General features: G+C 39.9%; 1 protein-coding gene across 7 annotated transcripts in view; it reads left to right on the top strand.

Annotated features, from left to right (window-relative positions):
• LOC121870034 (ras GTPase-activating protein nGAP-like) overlaps positions 1-26,027 on the top strand; it is a 93,139-nt gene extending 67,112 nt beyond the window's left edge. For 4 of the 7 annotated variants that reach the window (XM_042371775.1, XM_042371779.1, XM_042371774.1 and 1 more), the window contains 12 exons: positions 3,814-3,917; positions 11,661-11,880; positions 14,326-14,384; positions 14,726-14,898; positions 15,949-16,114; positions 16,611-16,802; positions 17,051-17,213; positions 17,382-17,524; positions 18,131-20,212; positions 20,351-20,652; positions 20,943-21,092; positions 24,315-26,027. In XM_042371775.1, the coding sequence (XP_042227709.1) occupies positions 3,814-3,917; positions 11,661-11,880; positions 14,326-14,384; positions 14,726-14,898; positions 15,949-16,114; positions 16,611-16,802; positions 17,051-17,213; positions 17,382-17,524; positions 18,131-20,212; positions 20,351-20,652; positions 20,943-21,092; positions 24,315-24,405 (3,845 nt within the window). In that variant the 3' untranslated portion in view covers positions 24,406-26,027. Of the gene's footprint in view, positions 1-3,813; positions 3,918-6,068; positions 6,385-11,660; positions 11,881-14,325; positions 14,385-14,725; positions 14,899-15,948; positions 16,115-16,610; positions 16,803-17,050; positions 17,214-17,381; positions 17,525-18,130; positions 20,213-20,350; positions 20,653-20,942; positions 21,141-24,314 lie in introns of those variants that run through there. The other 3 variants (XM_042371776.1, XM_042371777.1, XM_042371780.1) reach the window with 3 other exon arrangements.
• The last annotated feature ends 1,122 nt before the right edge of the window (positions 26,028-27,149 follow it).

Below are 27,149 nucleotides of genomic sequence, written 5' to 3'. Positions count from 1 at the left end.
GAAGGGGGAGATAAGGAGGAGGGATAGGGAGAGAGAAAGAAGGGGGAGAAATAGGAAGATAAAGCGACGAAATAAATAGGAAGAGGGTGAGGGAGAGAAGAACGAATGAAGGAGGAGGAGGAATTCACAGAGCCACGTTATAAAAGAAAACTGATACATATATTATTTTAAAAGGGGTAACTAATGTAAACCTTTAAAGCGGTCTACTAAGTAACTAGTAAATAAGTATTGGTCTGTGTGTCGTATTCTTAGTCTTAAATCACTCGGTTAGGGGATTGGATCGTCTTTGATGAGTAGAGTTACGATTTTCATTTGTTTTCTGAGCCCCTTTATGGGTTTTGATTCTCTTATAAATATTTGTCTGTTGATTCTGAACCTGGAGATGGGTTCCTGATTTAAGGGTCCCGGTTCTTGGTTTATGGGTCCTGGTTCATGGTTTAGGGGTCCCGGTTCCTGATTTAAGGGTCCCGGTTCCTGATTTTAGGGTCCTGGTTTAGGGGTCCCGGTTCCTGGTTTACGGGTCCTGGTTCCTGGTTTAGGGGTCCTGGTTCATTGTTTAGGGGTCCCGGTTCTAGGTTTAGGGGTCCTGGTTCATGGTTTAAGGTCCCGGTTCTTGGTTTAGGCTCCCAATTTCCTTCTTTAGGTTCCCGGTTCCTGATTTAGGGGTCGGTTCACTAGACTTTAACCTGAGCACTGGGAAGGTAAAGGAGGAGGAGGAGCCGCCGCCTCAGTGTACCAAGTGAGACGTCAAGAGGCGCGACAATGTCTTCCCTCAAGATCAGAATCCAATCAGGTTAATGTTTACGCTCTTACTGTGTGTGTGTGTGTGTGTGTGTGTGTGTGTGTTTTGGTGACTTTATTCCGACAGATTGAAGAGTTTGTAGGAAGTGGACGGGCTTTTTGACATGGCGGGGGTATTCTTTCGTGGGAGTTGGTGTGGAGTTGAGTGAGGGATGACGGTGTGTTTGGCGGGGGGGTTAGGTAGGTGTGTGTGTGTGTGTGTGGATGGTTAACTGGTCCTCGGGTAAGGTACAGACCTCAACTGCTTCATCACCCACTCTCTAACATTGGTGGGTTTTACGAGGAATAGACCACTTAACTGTAAATACACATAAGAGTTGTGGATTATTTCATCTCTTTAAATATTGATGTATGTGTGTGTGTGTGTGTGTGTGTGTGTGTGTGTGTGTGTGTGTGTGTGTGTGTGTGTGTGTGTGTGTGTGTGTGTGTGTGTCGCGACTTAGGACCAGCTCCAGCCTGCAATAGTATGATACAAAGGACTCTCTGTGTGACCCCTTACCGTCCTACACCTCAACCACCCTCTCCCCCCTTCACTACATCTACCTCTCATATCTTTAACCCCAGGATTACCTCACTTATCCTTATTTCCTCGTTATCTTTATTTTTTTCTACGTCTTCTTCCCTCATCTCTCTTCCTCTCCCCTGGTGTCACTGTCCTTAAATAGCACCACCAGCTCCAGGTAGCCGGTAGGTGTCACATTATGCTGGACCTAACCAAGCCACGGGGACCCCCTGACGTTTCTCGGCGCCTTCTCCCCGGCCCTCCCCCTCCCCCCGTGTGTTTATAAGCACTAGTGATGTGGCTGACAGCAGGAGGAGGGGGGGAATCTGTACACTGGAGGGGGATAGATGGTAGGGGAGTGTGTGTTTGTGTTGTCAGGAGTCTTTTGCTCGTCCTCCCTCCCTGCCTCATCACACAGCCAGCTAGGTTGATGCAGGGGGACGACACACGCGGGGTGGGCCAGGTAGAGACGTCTGTGGTGGTGTATACACGGGTGCAGGGGGGGCGATACACACGGGGTAAGCAAGCCAGCCAGCCAGCCAAGCCAGCCAGCCAAGCCACCAGCTAGCTCCTGCGACCTTGAGAACACCGCTTCCTCTGTGACAGCCCCGTGCGCCTGGCTAAGTCCTCGGGTCAGATTTATTGACTTCATATATCATTTCAGCGACGGGGAATATTTCTCAATATCCCGCGACTGTATTGCCGAGTTAGGTTGCTTGTAAATATGCTCAAGTTATTTCCCAGCTGCAGTCAATAACATCGAGGGACCCTGAAGATAAATATTGACGTGAATTTTATATACTGTATGTAGAAGTTTAGCTCGTGTTTCAAAGCGATAAATTTAAACCTTGGTAAATATTTTGGGTTGTAAGTTTAATTAAGTTTCCACGTTAGAGTGAGTTAATTGTGGCCAGGTAATTGCTCTACTGGTTGTTTGCAAAGCGGCAAGGTGCATGTGGAGGTGTGAGTGGTCGGTCAATAGTGCTGTAGACGCCCACCCGCCCTCCTCGACACAGACAGACTAACAACCAGCTATTCTCAAGGGGATGAACATTTATACTGATATTATTTTCACTCAGGCAACAAAAAAAATACAACGTAGTATTTATAAATTTCATGAGCTTATTGGCTAGGCTAGGCTAGATTAGATTAGGTAAGGTACCAGCATACTCCCTCAACTGGATGCGAACCACCTACCCATAGGACAGGAAACGAGTTCTATACCCACTCATCCCTCTCCCCCCACCCCCCCCCCATCTTCGGAAATAAAATAAAATAATAATAATAATATAAAGATTAATTAAGTTCACCTGAGGAAGAAGTTTACGTTTCTATTGGTCGACAGAGAAAGGTACACAAGGCTCACCTACTTTGGTTACTCTTATAAAACAAAGGGTCTTGTTGATGTTACTTTGTAGAGAATGAGTTGTTAAATATTTGAAATGATACTTATGAACGCTAGGAGTTTTTAGTTACATATTTTTTTATTTACGTGTATTAAATTAATTGTTCTAGGTTACACACACACACACACACACACACACACACACACACACACACACACACACACACACGACTCAACGCAGCTGGGAGACTTTTCTTGCTGTGTGACGTCAATCTTGGTGGGGGATTCCTGGCTACATCTATTTGTTGTTGTCTTAGGAAAGTGACTTAGCATTTCCGGTCACTTTCTTGTGCTTGGACTGACCTAACCTAACCAAACGACCCACATTCACCGATGGCACACCTTGAAGTCACTCGCCCACTATACTGAACACACCGTTATATAAGGTCGATGCTAGAATATGTTTGTCACCTCGATAATTGGGAAGAGTGGCTACACCTACTTTTGGTTGCAGCTACCTGGAGGGGGGAGGGGAGGGGAGGGGATACCGCCTTACCTGTTGCACCGCCCGGATGATTAATATGTAACGGGACAGGTGAGGGGTTTCTGTAATGAGTCATAGTGATGGTGAATTATGTTTGTTATGGTGATTTGTGAAGTTAATAGGTATGTGTGTTTTGTTGTTTACGAGAGGTCAGGTGTGTTGTGTGTTTGTACAGGTAAGATAGGTATTAATTAATTTGTTTATACAGGTAAGCTAGGTGTGTGTGTGTTACGTGTTCGTATTTATTTATCCAGGTAAGATAGGAGGTAATTACTGTTTGTAGGTGTTTGTGCAGGTAAGCTAGAAGTTTGTGTTGGTATAATGGAAGAAAGATATAACACTACTTATATATAATTTTATAATAGTCAATAGCGGATTTGACGTCATATAAAGGTAAGATTTTACTTAAATCAATATATGTTGTTTACCTGTGATTAATGTTAATTATTAAGATTACCTGTACTTTATTTTGATAGGTAAATGGCATAAAACTCATAAACATAACGAATAATGTGCTGTAGTGTTTATTGAATAATGTTGTAAATGTTTAATGTTATATACGAGTTATATTATTGGTTGTGAGGAATGTTGCTAATATGTATGTTTGTTTTTCTTCTTCAGATACGTCATATGAGAAGGCGTGTGGTTCGGACAGGCGTGGGTCTGCTCCAGCCACGCCTATACTGGGAGCGCGCCCGGCGGATTCCACGCCCAACAGACTAGTGGTAAGTTATGTGTGTGTGTGTGTTGGTAATAGCAAAATTTTGCCTTCATTGTAAATTGCCACCATCTTCCTACGGTTATTTTTACCTGGCAATGTCTCTTTTTTTACCTGACAATATCTCTTACCTGTCAGTGTCTGTTTTTACCTGTCAATCTCTCTTTTTTTACCTGTCACTTTCACTCACTACGTCTGTGCCGCCGTCGCCACACCCCACAGGTACCGGGTCTTACACCAGTAGCCTGTTTCGTAAGCGAGTTAGTGGTAGTGCAGATAAGCTGGTACAGGACAATTGGGCGGCGAGGAAGGAAGAAGCGGTTTTGTCACGTAAAGATAAACTTCACACACTTTGTTTATTGTTTACTTAGGTGGGTGTGTGTGTGTGTGTGTGTGTGTGTGATTAATCCGCCGTTGCCCTGTCTGAAAAAAAAGGAAGAATTTTATCCCATTACTGGAAAAGTTGGCACATTGTACATCGTAAATGTTATCACCAGTAGATAAGAGTACTGACATCTGAGTGAGTCAGACCCAGAGATAAGAGGTGGAGAGAATCTGAAAGGAAAGGAGGGGAGAGGAGAGGAAGAGGAGAGGAAGAGGAGAGGAAGAGGAGAGGAGAGGTGGTGATGGTTGGCTATAAGGTGTGAGGGTCTTGAATGTTAAGTGCTGGTTAGATTAGATTAGGTGCTGGTTATACCGTCGCTCCTCAGCCTGGGAAATATCTTATCGGGTTTTTTACTGGTGTGAGGATCAAGGAGATAGGTGACGAGGGTGGGTAGGTTGTGCTTGGGGGTGTAGTATCGCTTCTGATCACCTTCTGAATGGTAGTGACTCCTCCCTCGTTACCGCCGTACACAGTCTTACCTGAGTGTACCTGGCGCTTCTCACATTAGTCAATATGTGTTACAGGGTAAGCTACGCCATCATAAAGCTTTGTGTTTTTCTAATTTTAGTGAGGTCTTGTAGCCAGGTGTGTGTGGGGCTCGTGACCATCAATATGTACGCAGCTTACAACCTGACTGCGGTGTACAGCCACTAGCCATATCCACTTTAAGTTAGAATGACCTTTCCGGTCGTGTTGGTAAAGGTTACTTTCCTCTTTAGCTTCCGTACTTTCATTTGCTTTCCGGTAACCGACAGCCGGATGTGGCCCAGTACTGTGCACGGGCCGCGAGTGGCTCCCAACCCGCCTCTTCTGACTCCATCCCGCCCCTACCCGCCTCATCTGTTGCAGACCTTTAACATATTCAACAAATTCTTCTGTACTGTATAAACTACCAGTTGTATACAGAAAGTATAGTGAGCCGGAGGATCAGAGTGAAGTGAACTTAATCTGAAATTCGTCTTCAAAGAGTTCCTTGAAAATAACTTGTCAAATTATTTATTTCATCTTGGTGGTTAATTAATTTTGATAGACTAATCAACCCAAACCTGTTGTGTGTGTAGTGTTAGTATACTTACACTCGGCGTCTTGTGTGTGTGTGTGTGTGTGTGTGTGTGTGTGTGTGTGTGTGTGTGTGTAGTAGTATACTTACACTCGGCGTCGTGTGTGTGTGTGTGTGTGTGTGTGTGTGTGTGTGACCCATGATATCACCAGAGTCTCGTGAGAGTGGGGTAAGCCTGGGACACACCACACTGCGTTGTTCCCCTTCAGTGTTGGTCGGTCACACGGCGCCTCTCGGCTGCCCCGGTAAGTGTAGACCCATGACGGGGTCTACCTAGTCAGGCATCAAAGTGATTATTATGTCAACAGTTTTGTATTGAATTTGGTGAAGGAGCTCATGTAACGGTTACCAACGAGGGCGTCTGGTGGAGTCAGGTCTTTAACTACGCTGTAAAGTATTTCCGTTCCCCAAGGTGCTCACCCTGGCTCCCCCGTCACTCCTCCCTACAATTATGACCACACACACAACGATGACCCCATAACGAGGGTCCTGTTGCTGCTGTAAAACTAATACAAGTAGTATATGTGATTGTGCTAGATGGGTGGAGGAGAGGACAGTTTACATACGGAGGTGGTGTGGTAGTCGTGGAATTCAGAACACCAGATAGTAATGAGAACTACACACCATATCCGGCCCATCCGGCCATGCGCGTTAGGGTTAACCCACAGTACAGGGGTGACGGCCACTACAAGTTGGTCAAGCCTTGCCCCGCACCCGCTGTAATAGTGTTTATACAGCCAAGTGCAACACGGCTCTGGCAAGACTCCGGCCGCCCCTACTGCTGCTGTCTGGACCCTGCAGCTGTAACCACCGTCTCGCTTCTCACCAAGTTACATTATCAAGCAACATTCACCACCAAGTCTGTACAGCTGTAACCCAAAGTGACATAGCGAATCAACAACAGACTTACGATTTAATATATAAGTGAAGTGAGTTACGGTGATTTTATGAGGAATGGAGATATTCAGCCGGAGTGAGGAACACCTCCACTGGGGCGAAAATGACTTTGTCTACAGCTACGGGAATTCGGTAACGTGTTGTGAAACTCTTGTACGAACTAATTTTCATATACCTAGTTCAGTGATTTGGTTGGTTGCACTTTTCTTTCTGTTGGAAATATATTAACGGTATTACTGAAGGTTAAAATCTCTGTTATTAAATCATTCAAGAAATAATTTATCACAACAAAATATATCCCACACACCGTCACTTTAATTATCTAACAAAAATAAACGTCCTTTGTGTTAATTGTGTAAGCAAAACGCACATTGGTCCGTGCCGCTAAGTAACCCGCAACCTCACGTGCATAAGTAAGCTTCCTCAAATAGACAAAATCCTATCTTGAATGACAAGCTTTGATTATAGCAGGAACGGACCAATAAGCTGTACAGTGTATCAGTTTAGCAGTGGACAGTGTGGTATGTTATTGTGAATATCATAGTTGAGTGTTGTTGTTTTTGTGTTCATAAAAGCTGAGATAAATACTAATGTAATCTTTAGGGTCTTTGAAATTCCTTTATAAAATCATCTCACTGTCGCGGGTTGAATTCTAGAGATATGTCAAAAAAGAAGTGTGAATTATGTTAACTGATAATAATAATAATAATAATAATAATTAATGTTTATTAAATAAATACTGAAAATATACATTGGACATAAATGACTTATAATATACATTGGTGGTTTAACAAAAGCCTTCATTAGAGAAAGGTAAAGGAACATACAGTGAACATACAGATTAATGTAGGTGTTGAACAGCAAACATGTAGTGTAGTAACTCCCTCCCAGATAGTGTTAGGAGGGACCTCACGTGGTGTAGTAGCTCCCTCACAGATGGTGTTATGAAGGACCTGACGTGGTGTAGTAATTCCCTCACAGATGGTGTTATATGAGTGAGGTGTGGTCCCAGTCCTTCCTATCGTAGACGGATTAACACATCGCTGGTTGTTGTTGGGTCTCACGGGCCGTTATCACTGGGTACCTGGGACCTCACTGTGAAGGTTTTAAGTTGGATACGACTGTTACTGTTGAGTTGTTCTCACTGACTTACCCACTGTTCACCACTGTTCACCTCTGTTAACACTGGTTCCATTCGTTTCCTAAATGAAATTGTAACTTCTGGCGAGAACTTGTTGATATTCCGGTGGGGAGGAGGGTTCAGGGGAGGGAGTTGGTATGGGTTGACCTGGCTTGGTTGACCTGGTTGACCCTTCGGTGGTCAAGGATGTAGTGTGTGTGTGTGGGTGTGTGTAGAGGAAGGGGGAGGGGTGGAATAACGTTTAAGTACAAGATGCATTAAAGTTTTCCATTCCACGGTACCTGGAACGGAAGAGAGGGCGCTGGGGGGATGGGAAAAGGGAGAGGGCATTGTCCTAATAAAAAATCTGACAACGTACCGGACAAGTGATTTTTAAGCCCTAACCCGATAAACTCGTTTGCATCGTAGAACAAAAGCGTATTTGTTATTGGTGATGGGAAGCTGGTATTTTTTCCTCTCCCTCAAAAAAAAAATAATAATAATAATCCGCTCCCGCGCTCTCTGGCTTCTACATGATCATCAGTGATTCAGTGTTCCTCCTTAGCCCCGGTCATCCTGCGCTTATTACCACCACCACCCGACATGCCTCACGTAACCTCATTTACTTCCAAACGATGCGGGAGGGTTTAAGGTTTAATCTGAGTGGGATTACCAGTCGTGATGGAGGCTGGCGTGGTGTGTGTGTGTTTATGTTTGTGGTGTGGCCGGCTGGGTAGTGCTGGTGGAAGCGGTTTGTAGGCTAACGGTTGCAGCAGTAAGACCGTTTTGGGTTGATACGCCGCGTCACCCACTGCTGGTCAAGGTGTCAAGGCTGTGTTGTAAAGTGGAGTCATTGTGTGTGGGACCTGTTGGTAATAGTTCCTTGGTTTACATTTTTTTTATTTGGGAGGTATGAAATTTCTGACCTCTTGACATGTTCTCACGGGTAAGATAACACACCCACACACACACACACACACACCCACACACACTGACAAAACTGCTAATATTAACACACACTCATACACGCATTTCCCAGACCCAGCCACCCCCTTTGTATTACGCGTTTAGAAGACCTAACCACCGGTAAACAAGGGGTTACGTTAGGTGGAGGGAGAAGACCGGATACGTTAGTAAGAAAAGCCGCCTTCTATCTCACCGCATCCTACCACTTCCTCACATCTGGATATCTTTGTTGTAGGACTCTTACACTAGGATACCTGTGTTCTTCTACCTTGCTTATATAACGTCTTTCCAGCACACCTGTATCTCAGTAATATCTCCCACGCACCTAGTAATATTGCTCTTGCGAATGTTATGTTGGCCTGCAAATAGTAACAGTCTAGGTGATCAGGGAGACGTACAGGAAGCTTAGTTGTAGAGTGAGCTCCTGAGATCGGCTGGCTGCTCTTTTTAGGCGGAAGATTCCTGCGGGATCTGTTCATACTCTGATTTTGGTGTGTGTGTGTGTGTGTGGTCTTGAGAACTGTCCGCGTTCTTTGTCACTGTCGGAAGGGATATGGTTGACTGAGATCTCTCTACTTCCGATCTCCATTGAAATAGTCCACAACGGGTTTGAAAGACTCGTAGGAAATTGGGGTTATTGTCTGGATTTGAGTCGTCAGAGGAAGCCTTTGTTACGTCAACACAGGACCTGCCAGTCAAGTCGGTTTTTGTCCAGCCTTGCCACTACGCCGGGACTGGGTAGTGTGTGTGTGTGTGTGTGTGCGGCTGTGCGCGCCGAAGGAACCTTTGTTGTGCCATTTCTTGGACCTCTTAGTTACTGTAAGACTTATATTTTTGGTGGTTTTAGGTCAAAAATTAGATTTAGCTGAAAATCACAGTATGGGTACTCCTGAGCTTGCTGATTATGAATATGTGGTCCACGATTCGATTGGAGAGTAATTAGTGGCCAAAATGACCCTTGAAATATATTAGACATTTTTCAATGCTAATTACTCATCAACTATGGGTTTCCAAGGTGTGATTTAGGGTTTGTGTGTTATTCTGAAAGTACTTAATTAGTTAAACCCCTTAAATTTCAATTCTGAGAAAAAAGTATATTTTGGTCAAAAATTTTGTAAGGTGTAAGACAGGGGTGTCAAACTCATGGCCCTCGGGCCAAATGTGGCCCTTGGGATGGTCAGGTGTGGCCCGCGGGGTGACGGTAAAATTTATCATCCCGTGAAATTATGAAAAAGATATAACCTTATTTATTTAATAAAATGAATTTTACATACTTAAGATCAGACAAACCCAAATGAGCTATTCCTGGTAAGCCAGGTAAGGCAATGTGTGAAGCTGTAAACTTTAATCCTGCAAATATGTGATATAGCACTTGTTGGCCCTGAAGAGGGTAACTAAAATAAGAATTGGCCCTCGAAAGTTTTGAGTTTGACACCAGTCTTAGTACGCATCTCTCAATTCAGTTATTTTTTTCTGAATTCTTGAATTGTGTTTTGTTTTTAGTACATGCGTTGTACTAAACCTTCCAAGTGCCAGATATTGCGGTATATTTAGTCGTGGTAACTAGGTATTGTTCTGTGCTTTTCATGTTTCTAATTGGGAATATCAATGGTGATATTTTACTCAAAGACAAAAATAATTAGTAAGGTAATAGTGTTCGAGCTGCAATGTCAATGTAAAAAGTGTGACTCATACGTAATGTTTCCATTTGTTTTGTATCCCAGTACAGTATTTAATCACGTAGCCTAGTGTATCATCACGAACATTAAAAGTCTTTTGTTAGTGGAATTGGTTGAACTTTTATTATTTCAGCGGTAGGATTTAGTCCAATGGGAAATCATCTTGTGCGGGTTATGTCCTAGTGTAGGTGCGTCTGTCCGTGTTTGAATAATATTAGTCTTGTAATTTTGTGTGGGAGTTTGGTCGCTTTATCAAACCTTCCTAGAACCAATTTCAAAGGTTCTTTTAATACGTTATTGCGTTACATTTATTCCGTAGTAGTACAGGAATACCGTTTGTATGTCAGTCAGTACGTAGGTTTTATCAGTTACGGTGTATATACTGTATGGCAGCGGCCCTGACCATGTGTTGGTGCGGCCCTTGGAGTGATTGAGAAATTTTATTTAGTGTGGCCCGGGTTTAAGATAGATGCAGCCAATTTATACTGAGTAAAGCAATAATTCGGTGTTCTTGTTCGTTGTAGTCTCGTGTATACAATATTTAGGTTCGTTGACCGTTTTATCAGATATCTTTGTTGACGAGGGGCGAGTGGGAGTAAGAAGTATTTATAAATGCGGTGGGCCAGTCCAGGGGAAAATACCACCTGAACAGGACTGAGGTGTGCCCTGGACCCCTGCGGATGCGGTTGTTAGCCACGACACTTCCTTCCGAGTGACGCACGCGCGCTTGTAATAACAGCTTCTTGCAAGAAACACCATGCCGTAACGTGCTGTTTAACTTGTTTTAGAACGCATCGGGAAATTAAGTTTTGTAAAGAAAAGGTCAGCTATAATGGTGACAAGGTTAGTCAAGACTTAGAAATGGAGCTGATGAACTGGATTGGTTTCTAGGCGTAAAAGAAGAGATTTGATGGTGTGTAGTGTACGTAGGTGGGGGTGGCTCAGTGGACCAAGGTTGGAGGGTAGCAGAGGTGCCCCGGGCGAGGGAAGCGCTCCATAACCCGCCCTGGTATAACCTTCACAACCATCTGCTACTGTCGCGTCTGCGGGGTAATGGAGGGCACGAGCTATGGTGAACTGATGGGTCTCTGTTTAATGACCTTCCGGTGGGTGTCCTATTGAGCCTCCGATTATGACGCTCGGGGCTATACAACAATGTTTCCTGACCACATCCGCGTCTTTGTTACAACTTTGTCGCTCAAGCACTTACGTGTACAGTAGATAGCTAGTGTGTGTTAAGTTTCAGTTGCCTCAGGTTTGTTCAGTTATGTGGTACTCGGAGGTTACACTAGTGTAAGTCCTCAGTGTAAGGGCTGAGCAGCCTCCGTTTCTGTTATGGTGGCAGGTATAAGTTATGCAAGTGATTCCAGTAGTGTGGCGGCGACGTGGTTGAATGCCACCTTGCGTACCGCATGCGGCTTAACCTCAACATCCTGTCCCGCGGCAACCGTCTGGTAATGGCCGCCGGGGACACACTCGCTTGCTTACATATCACATTAACTCATCTTACTGAATACATGTGGACTGTATTACTGGCCTTAAGACATCGCGGCCGTATGTGTTGTGTTATGTAGAAAGTCTGGTGTTTTAGTTAGTGAAGTATATATACAATATGAACTAAGGGAGATATTTCTTGGTTACAGAACTTCTTCAGCAAGAGGTCATTTAAGAGTAACCCGCTGAAGAGGACCAAGTCAGTGACCAAGTTAGAGCGGACCAAGCGAGGTGGTCGCGGAGGCGTGGGTGGCCTGCTGGAGCCTGACCCCCTCAGCTTGGGCTCTACAGCGCGCCTCAGGTCCTCACGGTCACACGAATCCCTCTTATCTAGTCACAACATGATGAACACACTCGACCTGGCTGCTGGTAAGTAAATACAGATCTGTTTAATCTTCAGTCATTCTCCAGCCAAAGTTAAAATAACCTTTTTGATATTTGTATCGGCTCATTTTGAAGGTGAAAATGGGCCTATACCAGCCGATACTTTTACCAAATATCTAAAAATACGATAATTTAAAATTTGAATAATAAAAAAAATAATTAAATTAAAAATTATAATGTATCTGTTGTAGTAACTGTACAGACCGACATGGCTATATTAATAACATCAATACTTTTAGTGTGAGTAAAATTCACATAATGGTTTTAATAATTTCCTTTCTTCAGTTTAGAACTAGAATATTGATACAAGAATTTGAGAAACAACTTAGCGTCTTTAAAATTGGGATAATTAAATTTTTAAATATACAATACTGAATAATGATAATAACAAGGAAGTCGTAATAAACTTTAAAGACTAGAGGGTCAAGATTCGACAATAGTCACAATATTAAAGTTCTAACTTCTAGACCACAACATAAACACTACTGTACTGTACATAATACATTAATCACGAGTTGGCAACTGTACAGCCCACACGTGCGGACAGTCGTCAACAAATACTTTAGCTAAGGACGAGTTTTAATAACTAGGCAAGTACAGTATATAAGTAATGAACAAGAGTCTAAATTAATAAGTTAAATTAACAAAGGAAAATTGAGACTGGCACTAAGCAATGATTCACATCTAGGTTAGTAGATAGACCTGCAGGAAGAGACGCATCTTTTGTCGTCTTACACATTATAAAGTATTTCTTACCAAAATAGAAGGTTTGTATTGTTCACACTTAGGGTAAAAATATGTTATATGACTGAGTAAACTTGCAGATAGAACTTATTAATGTTGTATAGCCGTAAATATCCCTCAGTAATGAAAGCCAAATATGAGGTCAAGTGAACATTCCTGCCAAGACTTCGCCTTGTTTTTCTAATATTCAACCAATAGCCTTAGCCTATTTTCTTATGTATATGGCTTATGATAACATGAAAGGCTATAAATTTCCATAGGCTAGCCAAAATTAAATGATATTGGATGTAAATTAGGGATTGCAATTAACTTGATTAATAGGTGCCTATATAACTGCTTTTTCAATCTTAGGCAAATAAATGTTTAAACATGGGGCCTACTTAATTTAGTTAGAACATGGGGATTATTTAAATAAGAAATTATACTAATAGGGTATAGGTTAGATAGATAGGTTTGGTTATGTTATGTTATGGTATGTTAGGTTAGAGAAGGTGTACATGGTTTTTAGGTGAGCGTCAGGCCGTCAGTGAGACACTTAGTCTAGCAGCTACCTTAGGCCTAGTTCCAGACTTTCCTTGAACATTATCATAGGTAGAGTATTAATTTAAGAAAATTTACGGCTAATCCGATATATTTTCAGGTTTTAAATTGTTGTTTTTTGTATGAACTTGAAGACAATTCAGACCAAATGTTCCCAACATTGAAAGGAAAACACCAGGGTCTAGGCTAAATGAGTAATTTAAGAGAAGTGATTTGTCATTTAGGTTAGGCAAGGCTATGCTATCAATAACCAATTTATTTGAATTTGCCCAGAATAAGGCTATCTTAGTATAGCTTATGTGTCTTGTCACAGGCCAACATTATGCAAGGGATTATTTACCTAAATTCTAGTGGGGTAAAACACCAAATACTGTGAGATCTCTGTTAGCCAGAACAATTGGTGAAGAGCACTACCGTGAATGAATGAGTGTTTTCCCGTTAACGAGACAGTTATCACAAATCAAGAAAATATCCCTCATCCCCAGAATGTTTATGGTAATGGAAAAATTTTCTCGGTAGTTCCTGCAATTGCCCATTACATCATCTCTCGAACCCAGAAATATATCCCCCATCTCACTAAAATTAGGTCGTCTCTTCTTGGCTGGTAGTCCTTCCATGTTTACAAAATAATATTACGTGCGTCGCTCTGAGCTGATTTCTCCTTCTCTTGTGATTGGTTGATGATTTTGTTAACTGAGCGTTGATTGGCCAACTAGCATCTGCACTGACATCTACCGTCCGACAAGAGAACTTAATTTACAGGGTAAACACTAGAGTTACGAGAACTTACGGAAGGCTTACGGAACCATAATTAAATTTTGAGTTTGCTAAATTTATGGTAGTGTAAGGCTTCCACAATATATGGTACTGTATCATGCTGAAAAACGTAACTTATGAGGTGTTTTGAGTATCCGGCCCCTGTCCAGTACGGGTGAATCCTCTAAATGTTGGGAATTAGATAGATAGCTTACTAGAAATTATCGGCGTCAGCTTTAGCATGGGTATCGGTATCGGCTCATCTTTAATCAAAATCAAAATATTAATTTTTTTTTCACTGTAATTTATAGCACATTTAATATTAAGTGAATGAAGAATACCCTGTATATACAGTACTGCCGCCCATAAGCTGATTTTTTGCTCCCGCAGGCGAGGTGACCATCAAACCACTGCATGCCAGTATTCTGGGCCAGGAGCATTGCTTCCAGGTGAGTCGTGGTTGTCCAGTTAGTCTCGTTAGCATTGTCAATAATTAAAGTATTGTGGCGACTTTTTCCCAGCATTTCTTAGTACCTGTATATTTAATAAATATGTATGCAGTACTGTTAAGATAGTGTAATTTAATCTACCTTTTTCATTTAAAGTTACATAAGGAGGGTGTAAAGGGTTAAGGAATTAAGGTCACAAACATGTACAGTATAGCATCGTGTATTTGTTGCTCTTATGCTTGGTGGATGCAGTTTATTTGTACAATTCATTACCATAGTACAGTTCATATGAGTTTCTAAGATATTCTGGACTGTATTAACAACACTGTGTACCCCTCCAGGTGACCTCCCCAACAGGCATCCGTTACTTCAGCTGCAGAACTGCAGATGAAAGAGACAGATGGGTAGACTCCCTCCGCAAAGCTGTCAATCCTAACTTTGACAGTATACGGAGAACAGAGAACTCACTCAAAATATTCATCCTGGAAGCAAAGGGTGTTGGCAATAAGAAGAGGTAAGATCCACCATTTCTTATTGTAGGTTTAAGAAATATATGGTATGGAAATCAAATGCAGTAATGAAATAACTTTATTAAAACACTGCAGTTTCTTTATCTACTGGAATAGTCTTCATTAGTGAATTCATGAGTGGGTTGCTACCTCTTATTCATACACCAATAATTGAAGATAACAGTGAACATTAAAAACCTCTGTTTTAATTCAATTTTTACCTTTTACTATAGGTTTTATTTCTGGCATCAATCAACACTCGCATTACTGTTCATTGATTATTTTAAGAAACTTGCCTTTTGTTACTATTAACTGGGTAATTTAAGTGTACATTCTGTAGTTACTCCACTTTCATATTTATTTTGAAGCAGGGTTGAGTGATGTAAACCATTGGCTTAAACCAAACAATTTTGTTTTTAATCCATGCCGTTTTCTTGGTTTTGATAATATTTTGGTTGTTTTTTATTACTTACAGATGGTTTTAATATTTTATAGTAGATTTGTAAAAGGTATATAATAGGGGTGAACAGATAAACATTGTGGGAGGTATTATGTACAAGTGTATGGGGTGGGAGGAAGGCTGTTAAATGCAGTAAAAGTATTCTTTGAGAACAGTAGGACAACAGTAAGAGTAAATGAGAAAAATGAAACATTTCAAATATATGTGGGTGTTAAACAGGGATGTATTATGTCCCCGTGGTTGTTCAGTATAGACGAGGATTTTAACTACAGCTCCTCCCCGACTTACGACGGGGTTGGGGACCCAAATCCAGGTCGTAAGTCGAAAATGCTTAAATAATACATAGAAAATCTAAAATGGGTGTCTCTTTTTCTTCTCAGCACCACAAAACTCACTTTTAAGCTTGCCAGCCATTTTAAAGTGAATTACAAACGAAAATTTTGTCAGTACACAGCTCAATCACTGACGTTGGGACTCGAAAATACGTAATTTGACAAAATTTTGGTACGACTGGGAACAGTCGTATGTTCGGGTGGTCGTAGGTCGAGGAGTTCCTGTACTTTAGTTTTATCATTCTGTACTGTCTCTCCTTCAGGTACTTCTGTGAACTGCTCCTCGATGCCTCCCTCTTTGCCCGTACGTCTAGCAAACAGAAGAGCGAGATGTGTTTTTGGGGAGAGCAGTTTGAGTTTAATAATCTACCTTCTGTTGAGAATATTAGTGTTGCTCTATACCGAGAAGGAGAGAAGAAGAGGAAGAAGGTAAGATTTAAGCCGTGTTATATCTGAATAATTAGCTGGATATATTTGAGCAATTTGTAGTACATGAGTTAATTGTTAATCTTTGTAAGTGATAGAAATGCACAGGCACATTCTAGCTTTCGGGAAAATTACATTCCTGTACCACCACCTCGTCAAACTTCGCTTGTAGTCTGATCCAAAAATTTCACCCTATTTAGGACATAACCTTTTATAAAGAAGCTTGACAAATTTAAGGACCATGATTAGGACTTATTTACTGTACAGTACTTAAATTCTAGTTACCTATATGTTATTTTGTGAAAAGAAGCTTACTTAGCAACTTGATTAATGGATGAAAACTAGCGGATTGTTGCACTGATCACATTAAGCCACAGCAACATCATGGCTGTCAACATAGCAGGATGGGACAGGAACTATTGTTTTAGGCAAGGTATTCTAAATGAAATATATTTCTTAAGTCTACTATAACAAAATTAATAAAATAAAAAATTTCCAGGAAAAGAATCTTCTGGTTGGGACAGTAAACATACCCGTGGCCAATGTGACAAGTCGATGTCATATTGAGAAGTGGTACCAAGTACAAAATGACAACAGGGCACCAAGTAAAGACAATGCAGCTCTCAGAATTAAGTGCAAATTCCAGTCAATTGATATCCTTCCAATAGAACTGTATACAGATTTCCTCCAGGTAAGTTAACTTTCTTGTTATGATACATTACAATGCAGAAGCTAATTTTTAGAAGTGTTTATATACTGTACTGTTATTTATGCCGACAAAATTTCCATTGCGCCAGTAAACGTGTGTTCCCAGTCAGATGATGCCATCTTTAAAACGTCTGGGAGAGTATCCACTTAACAAATTTATTTAAAGATCTTTAAATTGAACAAAACCATCACTGTCTTATCCTCAGCTGTATGAACTTCGTTTCTTTGCAGTATGTGAAGACAAACTATGGTGTGATATGTGAGTTGCTGGAACCAGTCATTAGTGTGAAAGCCAAAGAGGACATTGCAACTGCACTGATCCATATAATGCAAAGAGAAGGCATTGCACGGAATTTCTTGTCCGACCTTGTCATGATGGAGATTGATAGAATAGGTAAGTTAATTTATGTAAATCATCTGTACAGTAGTTTATGACAGCTATACTATACAGTGTTACAAATTGATTTCATTTCATTGTAAAAATTTAGTTCTCTGTAAAGCTCATTTTAAAATGTAGCTTGAATTTTGTACGACAGTAATCATTCATTTCTGTGACTTTCAGATGATTCTCATCTGTTGTTCCGTGGTAATTCCTTGGCAACAAAATCCATGGAAGCGTTCATGAAGCTCGTAGGTGGCAAGTACTTGTTGGATACATTAAGGCAGGTCATCAACAAAGTTGTAGAAGCTGGACTTGACTGTGAGGTAAGTGTTACTCCACCATGTCTGTATTAATAATTATTCTGTTTGCCAACACATCACTCCAATTAATGTGTGCTGTAGCCATCGCAGAACCACCGTGATTAGTGTACAAAATAAGTACAGTATATTTTTTTAAAGTCATTTTATTTCTAAAATTCTGAATAAATTGCTTAACTCTTGGAAATTATTTTCATTATGTTCTTAATATCAATGTTAGATTGGAGAAATATTGGATGAGATATTTTCAAAATGATTGTCATTTGAAATCAAGTTACTGTATATATTATTTTCCTTGTTAAAATTACTAAACTTTGCATACCAAGCCATGAGCAACGTAGACCATCTTTGGTTAAATTTGGAGTATAAAATAGTATCCAAAATTTGCCCTTCCTATAGTTTTGAACTATTTGGGTATATTCTTGGAACACTTAGCAGAAGGGAAAGACAAAATATACTTTGTACCTTGGTTTTGGCACAGAACAGTTGAAGTGCAATTCAGAAAAGTATTATCTAGTTCAGTACTGTACTGTACTACATGAGCATCTTGCATAAAATATATGTAGATGTTTAGAAACGAGTCTTTTATATGTTTTATTTCTATAATTGCAGGTTGATCCAATGAAGGTGCCACAGATATCTGTCCAAAAGCAGCAAGAAAACCTCTTGTCTATTGTGCGGATGACCTGGTCCCGAATTCTTAATTCACATCCATATTTTCCATTGGAACTCCGAGAATGTTTCTGTATGTATCGGGAACGTTTAGCAAGTATTGGGAAGCAAAACCTTAGTGACAACCTGATTTCAGCATCTATTTTCTTACGATTCCTGTGTCCTGCTATCCTCTCTCCTTCACTTTTTAATATCACACAGGAGTACCCTGATGAAAGGTCATCCAGAAACCTCACCCTTATTGCCAAAACCCTTCAGACACTAGCAAACTTCACAAAATTCCAAGGCAAGGAAAACTTCATGGAGTTTATGAATGAATTTATTGAATTGGAGCAAGCTCAGATGAAATCATTTTTGAAGCAGATCTCAAGTCCAGCATCCCATGATCACAGAGCACTAGAGTATGACAAAGACATTGACACTGGCAAAGAGTTGTCCTTGTTGCATACCTTCCTTACTGAGGCTTTAGTAAAGTTATCAACCTCCACTTCTAGAACCACCGTCAGTGTATCTCAGCAACGGTACTTGGATAAACTTAGTCAAATCCTGGGAGAGATAAGTGTTGCTCAAACTCAACCAAATATAAATATTGTGCAACGACTGTCATCTCATAGTACATCAGAAACACCATCCTCGGATCCAACATCTCCCCCTGAGAGTGGAAGAATGGAAGATAGACTTGGTTATCAGAGTCTCCAGAGAAACATTTTCCGATACAATGATCCAACCGTCAGTGAAGATTATAAGCCTGTAGTTCCACCACCAATAAATCATCTCCAGCCTCCTCCTCCAGACACACCATCTACTCCACGCCCCTCCACTTTACCTAGAAATACATATCTGATGGGCTCAGCTCGAAAGCCAGCAGTCGACCTTAACACAGCTGATGACTATGTTCTGTTCTCTGCCTTAGAACCTGATGGAAGGCCCAGAGAAGCCCATCCTATTGGTCATAGCTACAGTTACAGTCACCTAGCCCCTGGCCCAGCTCTGAATGCATCTTCTCCAGTTCACAGTCATCACCACCACTTCCATAATCACACTGCATGGTTCAACAATAGACAAGTTTTCAATGGTCACCCACAAATGAATGGCCATGGACAAATTCATCAAAATGGCCATATGGTGTCCAATGGAAATCCAGAGGAACCTTTAGACATGAGCCATGAGGAAAATGATCGTAATTCCACAGGAGAAACTGAAACAAACATGAAAGGCTCGCAAACTTCAATTTCCCAGTTGTCTAATGTTGCATCCTCAGGATATCAGAGTTTTGCATACAGCCAGTCGTCTAGCCCAGTGGATCCATCAATAACCCACCATGATGCTGCTAATAATAATGCAGCAATAAACAGTAGCGGCAGCAGCAACAACAGTGGTGGAATGCATGTATCACCCCATATGACCCCACCACAACTAGCAGCGCCTTTGGCTTTTAACAATCCCATGTATCATCTTAATGCTGCAACCAGCTCTCCCCGACCTGTCCCACAATGTGGAGCTCGCATAGCTCACCATCATCATCATCTTCACCAAAACCTTCAATTACAGCAAAGTCCAGTCAGCTCCTCTCTCAGTTCTGCACATAGTGTAGAGGACTTGCCAACTGCTCCAACAATTGCTCCTAGCTTGCCCTCAACATGTGGTCCCCAACGTACCCACTCCTCCTCTAGTGAAGATAGTACATCACTAGCATGTACACCACCATTAGAGCACAGGGCATTTAAGTCTGGAGCTCCACGAACCAATCCAAGGTGTGTACGTCCTGGTTGGAGTCAACCAGCAGTGGCACCTAGTACAGCTCCAGACCACCACCACTCTACATCAGATCTGCTGGGAGGGGGGGCACAGTGCCGAAGAACAAAAATGAGTCGTCGCCAGTCAGCAGAGGTCGGCAATGGGAGACGGCAGCGATACCCATACGACAGTGACTCTTCAAGTGATGAGCAACAACCACCCCCTGCCCGTCTGCGTCCCCCACGCACAAATCACCGAACGTCTGAGACCAAAACTCTTGATGAGGTTAGTGTGTTAATATTGAAAATGTCTTTAAAATTGTATAAATAACTTTATTGTTTATTTAATTAACTTTAAGAGTTATTGATCCTTTTAATTATGCATACAGTACCCTGCAATATCCATATGTTTTCCTTTCTACAGTATGAGCAAGAAATCCTTGCCCTTCGTACAGCCATGGAAGAAATGCACCACAATTTGGTTACCCCTGATGAACACTTACAGGCACATCCTAGTGGCCCTGAAACGTCTTCTGAGGGAGTTCCATCTGCCCTAGCCCATGATTCCCGTGCTCACCACCACTCTGCAAATTTGAGCAGTAGTCCAGTTCAGCCATCAGCTCACCAACATAACCGGCACAATCACCACAGTCCCCAGTACCCTCCTCCCCAGCAAGTGATGGATACAGAGGCCCAGGGAGCTCAGATGAGAGAGCTGCTTCAAAAGTAAGTTGCATAAATAAAATAAAAATATTCCTGTGCAGTCATTCATAAAAAACAGATGGTGTGTCTAGTATTGTAATTTATGTAAGACAGTTTGTACAGGATTCTGGTACACATTCACACAGCTAACTTATGTACAAGTATTTGTGTAAAACGTTATGTACCGTAGATGTTAATTGTATGCACTATTGTATATCATGAATCCATTTTAACTTGATTCAGAAGTACTGCACAAGTTATTGTCTGAATATTATAAAAGAAGAAATTTAACCAGTGTATTGTTTCACTTTTAGGCTACAAGAACAGTTTCGAAAGGAACAGATGAAGATGTCAGAACTGATGTCAGAAAAGGATGCAGTAATTCAGAGACAGGAGGACAGAATCAATGCACTGGATCGAACTAACACACAACTTCTTATGGCTCTCGAGCAGATCAGGGAGTTGTAAGTCAACCCACAACGCAGAGTTCCCAAGACTTCATTAACTTACCCGTAGGCATTGCTAATTGTTGCTTTGAGAGCTTGGCTTATTATTAATATTTAAATTTCAGGCTAAGAATGATTTTTTAAGTGAATTACAAAAGTTCATCTGTAAGTGAAAAGATAGTTAAATACCATTAAACGGTAACTTTCTACTTCAATTCTGGCTGCTACACAGTTACTAACTTTGTCACTAACATTGTGAACATTTCCTTTCTTTTTTTTTAAGCTGCTTGTGGCTATGTAGAAGAGCATGGCAGTCCTGTAGTACAGTAAACTCCTGAACAAGTTTAACTTTCATGATTGATTATTCACGGAAAAAAAATTTAAGACTGTTATTGTAATATTCTAAGATGTTTATACTAAGTTTCGCAATATTAATGCTACACTAGTTAATGTGCACAGCACATCAACCATGCTTCATGTCTTGCCTTGGATGATGGGCAACTTGACTAACTCCCCTAACCCCTCATTGTCACTAGGCAGACTAATTAGATGACCTCCACTTGCTCTGAATATTTGTAATATTTCCTCATATACAGTACATTCATGATGCTTATAGTGCCTGGAAACAATTCATGGTATTTGATGACTGTGATACAACATATGAGGTACAAATTGCAATACAGTAAACCCCACTTTATTCACATCTGTGGGGTTTGCTTTTATGCAAATTCCTTGATGGTACAAGTTTGTGTAAAAACAAGGAGCAATTGTTTTATTAACTCATTCATTAATAAAACATAAATTTGAATTATTAAATAATATCTCCCTCCCTTCCCCCCAACTAGTGAGCCAGAGACCTAACATTTATTGGCCCAAAAAGTTATGTTAATCAGTTATTGACAGACATAATTACAGTACACATAAATGTTCAGGAGTTTACTGTACATCATTTACAAGCTTTGGACACTTGGATATTTATCTGAAATTCACATTTCTCACATCTGGTTTGCTAATATTATTTACAAGGCATGCATTATTTACTGGAGAAGGTGGAGGAGTTTGAACTAATTCTTAATAGCCATAAAGAACTAACTGGGAATACAAGTCATCCACACAAATGATATTTGGTAGAAGGTGCAGTAATTATGGAAATTCTTTACTCGGTACATTATCTGAAATGATTATTGATATACACTGTACGTACTAAATAATTTTTACGTAACAGTAATCAGTCTAGGGCAATCAAATGCAGAGCTCTTAAATCATACTTTAAAATAAGTACTTGTATTAATGTTTGTTTTAATATTTGTTGGTTGAGTTACCAATTTTACGTACAGTATTGTTGAAATTAATCTTTGTTGCTGATGGTTTAAAGCAGGCATGGGCAACCTTTCCTCAGTCATGGGCTGCATTACGATTTAGGTATTTTTCTGCGGCCCAACCCACCAAAATTTATGTCCTACCTAACCCAAAAGTAATGTTCATATTGTATTAGCACGGACAGTGAAGCAGTTTATCTTCACGTCCACCTTACGATATTTTCAGTTTACAATCAGTCTTTTTCCCATTTATGAAACAAATCCATCGTAATCTTTTTCTTTTTTTTTAATATGTTAATGTTTCTTGGCATTTAACAGAAGATGAGTGAAGAAGTCTGTGAATACATTGATTTTTTGTAGAGTTACTGTACAGCTTTTTTCTTAATTCTGAGATGCCCACCAGAATAATGCCATTGTTAATATTGGCATATGAGGAACTACAATGAAACAACCTAACATATACCGATGTTAATCTTGGCATATAAGGTTGTTAGGTTGTTTCATTGTAGTTCCTCATATGCTAATACAGGGGGTGTATTAACAATGGCATTTATTCTGGTATTTTTGGCCAAAAATTAGATTTTGTTGAAAATCTCATTATAGGTACTCCTAAGCATGCCGATTCCAAATCTATGGTCCACGATTCAATTGTTGGGTAATTAGTGTTGTAATGGCACTTGGAAAATTTTAATTACATAATTTCAATGTTAATTACTCGCCAACTATGGGTTTCCAAGGTGTGATTTTGGTGTTTTTGTGTTATTCTGGAAGTTCTTAATAAGTTAAACCCTGTGTGACCACCACCCATGACCCCACTTAGACTTGCCCAACCTTAGTTATTTCCCAAGTGACCCACTGCCACAGAGCAGCTAATCCATCAGACAGACAGTGCCAAACTTGGCCTGTAAACTCGCACAACTTAAAATGTTTTTATTGTTGACTATATACCTATTTCACTTATATTTTTGTAGTTACTTACTCTTAAGTGATGAAATTGTAACGAATTGTGTGAAGATTATTCTTTTTAATATTGCTTTACTCACCATAAACTGATGCGTTTACCTGAACTGCAGGCAACATTAAATAGAATTTCTCAATCACTCCACGGGCTACATAAACACAGTGTTTTCTGTCTTCACGGGATATTAACTAAATATGTATATTGTTTGCACAACATGTACATTTGCTCCAAACAGCATCTTTATGTAAGGGTTTGATGAATTTCAAAATGAACACAGCGACTCCTGTTTTCTCGATAGGGTTGTCTAAATCCTTTGTCTGTTGTGCTGCTGTGTTATAAAGGTACGTTTTGGAGCAAGTGTACCTATGCAATTATTTATAATCTTGGAGCTTTTACAACACAACCCCATTTAGTATTGGGATCACAGTGACACTGTCAAAGGTTTTACTTTTCATACAGTGCACACACAGTAAAGCAGTTGCCATGTGTATATCATCACACTGCTTCTGTTTGAATCTACTATTTAGTAGTTGGATTGTGCTGATTTGAACTTTACACAACTAATTACCACAGATGGAATTCACTCTTCATTATATTATATTATTCCAAGTAAATCTGGAAAAAATTGTAGCTAATAGACTTTTCAGAAATCTGAAACACAGTACAGTAATATTAATTACATGACTGCTTCACACCTTAACTGGGCAGAACACCTCAGTAGCATGATATTGTGCAGTGGTACACCAACATAAGTGATTACTCTTAACAAAGTTATTGACCTCATAAACAACATGGATCCTTCTAAGGTCTAAATAATTAAACTTAATAATCCTTTTGAAATGTCATTCATTGGGAATGAAGATGGACACATCCTCACACTCACATATTGACTGAGTGCATTATTTTTGTACTCCATTACAGTGGTATTTATGACAGTCTCTCCCTCTCTCTCTATTGCAGGAAGCTGAGAGAACAAATAAACTCACAGCTCGGCCCTCAGGAAGTCAGTCAGTTGTCGGACACTAGTGACTACAAGAGTAGCTCCTGTTAACACCTGACAAACACAAATTTTCAACCACTCTGTAGTGGAAGCTTTATTTAAGGACTCCTTTAACAGTGAACACATTTTTCATATCAAAGATTATCTGTCACGAGGCGATGCCAGTACGTGACACGGTAATGTTTTAAAGAATAGTGTTTAATACTGGTATACATAGAAGACATTTTTGTATCAGTCCACTGCTGATATTGAATAATGGTGAATACTGTAAACATGTCTCCTGATAATGAATGTTCCCCATTTTCCTCCATATCACATGCTGCCTAAACTTGTGTATGCTGTGTGGACCTTTCTAGTTTTTTATTCAACCCTGTGCATCATCTAGTTTCATAGATTATGTAGAAAAGTCAGTAAAGCTGTAAGCTGGTCATATATTGTGTATATGTTGAAGTTAATAATTTGAATAGCTTTTATTGTCTATAACTTTTCAGTCTGGCTTCATTCATCTTTCATTTTAATAACTGAAAGCAAATAAGCCAATTCAGATACCATCAATATTCGTAGGCCTTAGAGCATGATGTAAACCTTTTTTGTGAAGTAATGCAGAATCGGATTAAAAGAGTATGCTGGACCAGAACTGCAATTATGTAGGAGCTGGCTTACTAGTTTGTCAGTCAGGATATTAAATTTGACATGTGTAAAACACCTGTCAAATTCTCCCAGCCTGGACTAACTAGTTTCTTGTCAACCAGTTATTCAGGACCTGCATGATCCAGATACTGGAGCATTTCTTTGGTTTATATCAGTTACCAAGTCCCATAGCCAATGCTGCCTTACTGTTGGTATTATTACTTAACATAGATCACAGAGAATGTAACCAAAATTAAGAAAGCCAATACGTATATTTAAAAGTAGATAAACCCAATATTTCATATAACAAACAAACAAACAAACACAGCTGCTTCTAGTGTTTCCAGCTGTGTTTTCCACTTAGTGATCTGTATGTTGTTTCATTCTGTGTGGTTACCCATATACAGTATTGCCTTGCTCACTATTTTCCTCTGCACAAATATCATGCAAGGCTGATACTTTCTGTTGATATGTCAACTTCAGCACCTCAAATTCTCCCATTATTTGTTCTGTTGTCTGTACCTTTATAATATAATCATTGCCTCTTTATGAGAGGCATCTCTAACCAAAGATTCACATTTATATGTTTGGATATAGATATATAATTTTTATTGCTTGCAGTTCAACTATGTCACACCAAGGGCTTTAAAAATAAACAAATATTGAAAATATATTTCAAGTCAGAATGGCAATCCATTTAAGGCATGGAAAGAGGCAGTACTTGGTAATTACTGTTTGCAGTCACTGTCATCTCATGCCGTGAGTGTGTGCATCAGCCCATTCCAAAAAGTCTACTAGCTTTTTTGTTCTTGTATATGGCAGATGTTCTCTATTTGTTTCAGAGTGTATTTATTTGATTTAGTATTTGAATTGCAGAATACTGTACTTGTATTCTGTAAATGTATATAATGTAAATTTTATAAATTATGTACACTGTTTGGTACCTGTTTCATGATCCTCATGCACATTATGTTGTCTCAGTTAGACATGACTTAGGTTATCCTGTAAATAAAAAGGTGTGAAAAATAAAATCTATGTGCTAAGTTTTTGGTTTAATATCAATGACCAGTAAGTGCAAAGCTAACATGAATTTTGAGGAACAGCTTTTACTAACTGATAGTCTTCAGTAGGTTGGTTAATTAGAACATTTCATTAAACATTATTCTACACATTCATACCTAAAAACCTTTACGACTATCTTAATTTGTATTTACCTTACATTGAGTGAACAACCTTAGGAGTCTGTGTAGAAGATGTCTGATCCTGTGGAGGAGAAGTTCAAAGGTCTGGAGACAGGAAAGGATGGAGGCACCAAGGAGAAGACCCATGAACCCTCCGATGTGGCTAACAAGGGCGGAGGTGGAGTATGCATAGGACTCCACTACTTCCTCATACTGTGCTCCCTCCAGATAGACCTTTAAAGATGTCAGATTAAACTAAAATTAATTATAATTATCAGTTTAGGGGTTACAACATGGCAAAAATGTTAATTTTTTGCATATATAATATAATAGTGTATAATATATATTATAATAATACTCAGTATAATCTAACGTAAGAGTTTCATGATGGAAAATTCCCATATTTTATGACAAATTTCATGTTTTCTATAACATCTTCCCATTTTCTATGGTATTATCTTATTTTATTTTATATTATATATCCTATAATTTATATTATAAGGACAACTGCTTTGCTGGTACCAATATTTATTTAAAACTTTATAGAAGACTATTAATAGAGCTTTTATATTTTATCTTTGCAATTTAACATTAAATATTATAATAATTTAATTAAACTAGAAATCACGCATATTTTCCCTATAAAATCCCGTTGATTTCGAAAACTTCAGATCACCATTTTTTGGCAGAAATTCTGACTCGTGAGTATGACAGTACTGTGCTATATCAATGTCTTCACCTTCGGAATAAAGGAATTTTGCTTAGTGTGATAGCCCCATTGGTAACCAAAGATTCTTATTATTCAAAGACAAATGGTATTATACGACACCTGTGTTTTAACTTGGGAGTAAAGTCTTACCTTAATAACGGAGTACTTGTTGCTGTTCCACGTAGTATCTGCGTTGCGACGGTAGATCGTGGAGGAGCAGGCCGGAGGACAATCACACATAGAATAGTTGAAGTTACCCTTGAAGAAGAGGTAGT

The sequence above is a fragment of the Homarus americanus genome, unplaced genomic scaffold (genome assembly GCF_018991925.1).
Source record: "Homarus americanus isolate GMGI-L3 unplaced genomic scaffold, GMGI_Hamer_2.0 scaffold14467, whole genome shotgun sequence".
Lineage (NCBI taxonomy): Eukaryota > Metazoa > Arthropoda > Malacostraca > Decapoda > Nephropidae > Homarus > Homarus americanus.
This window is presented reverse-complemented; position numbering and strand designations above follow the sequence as displayed.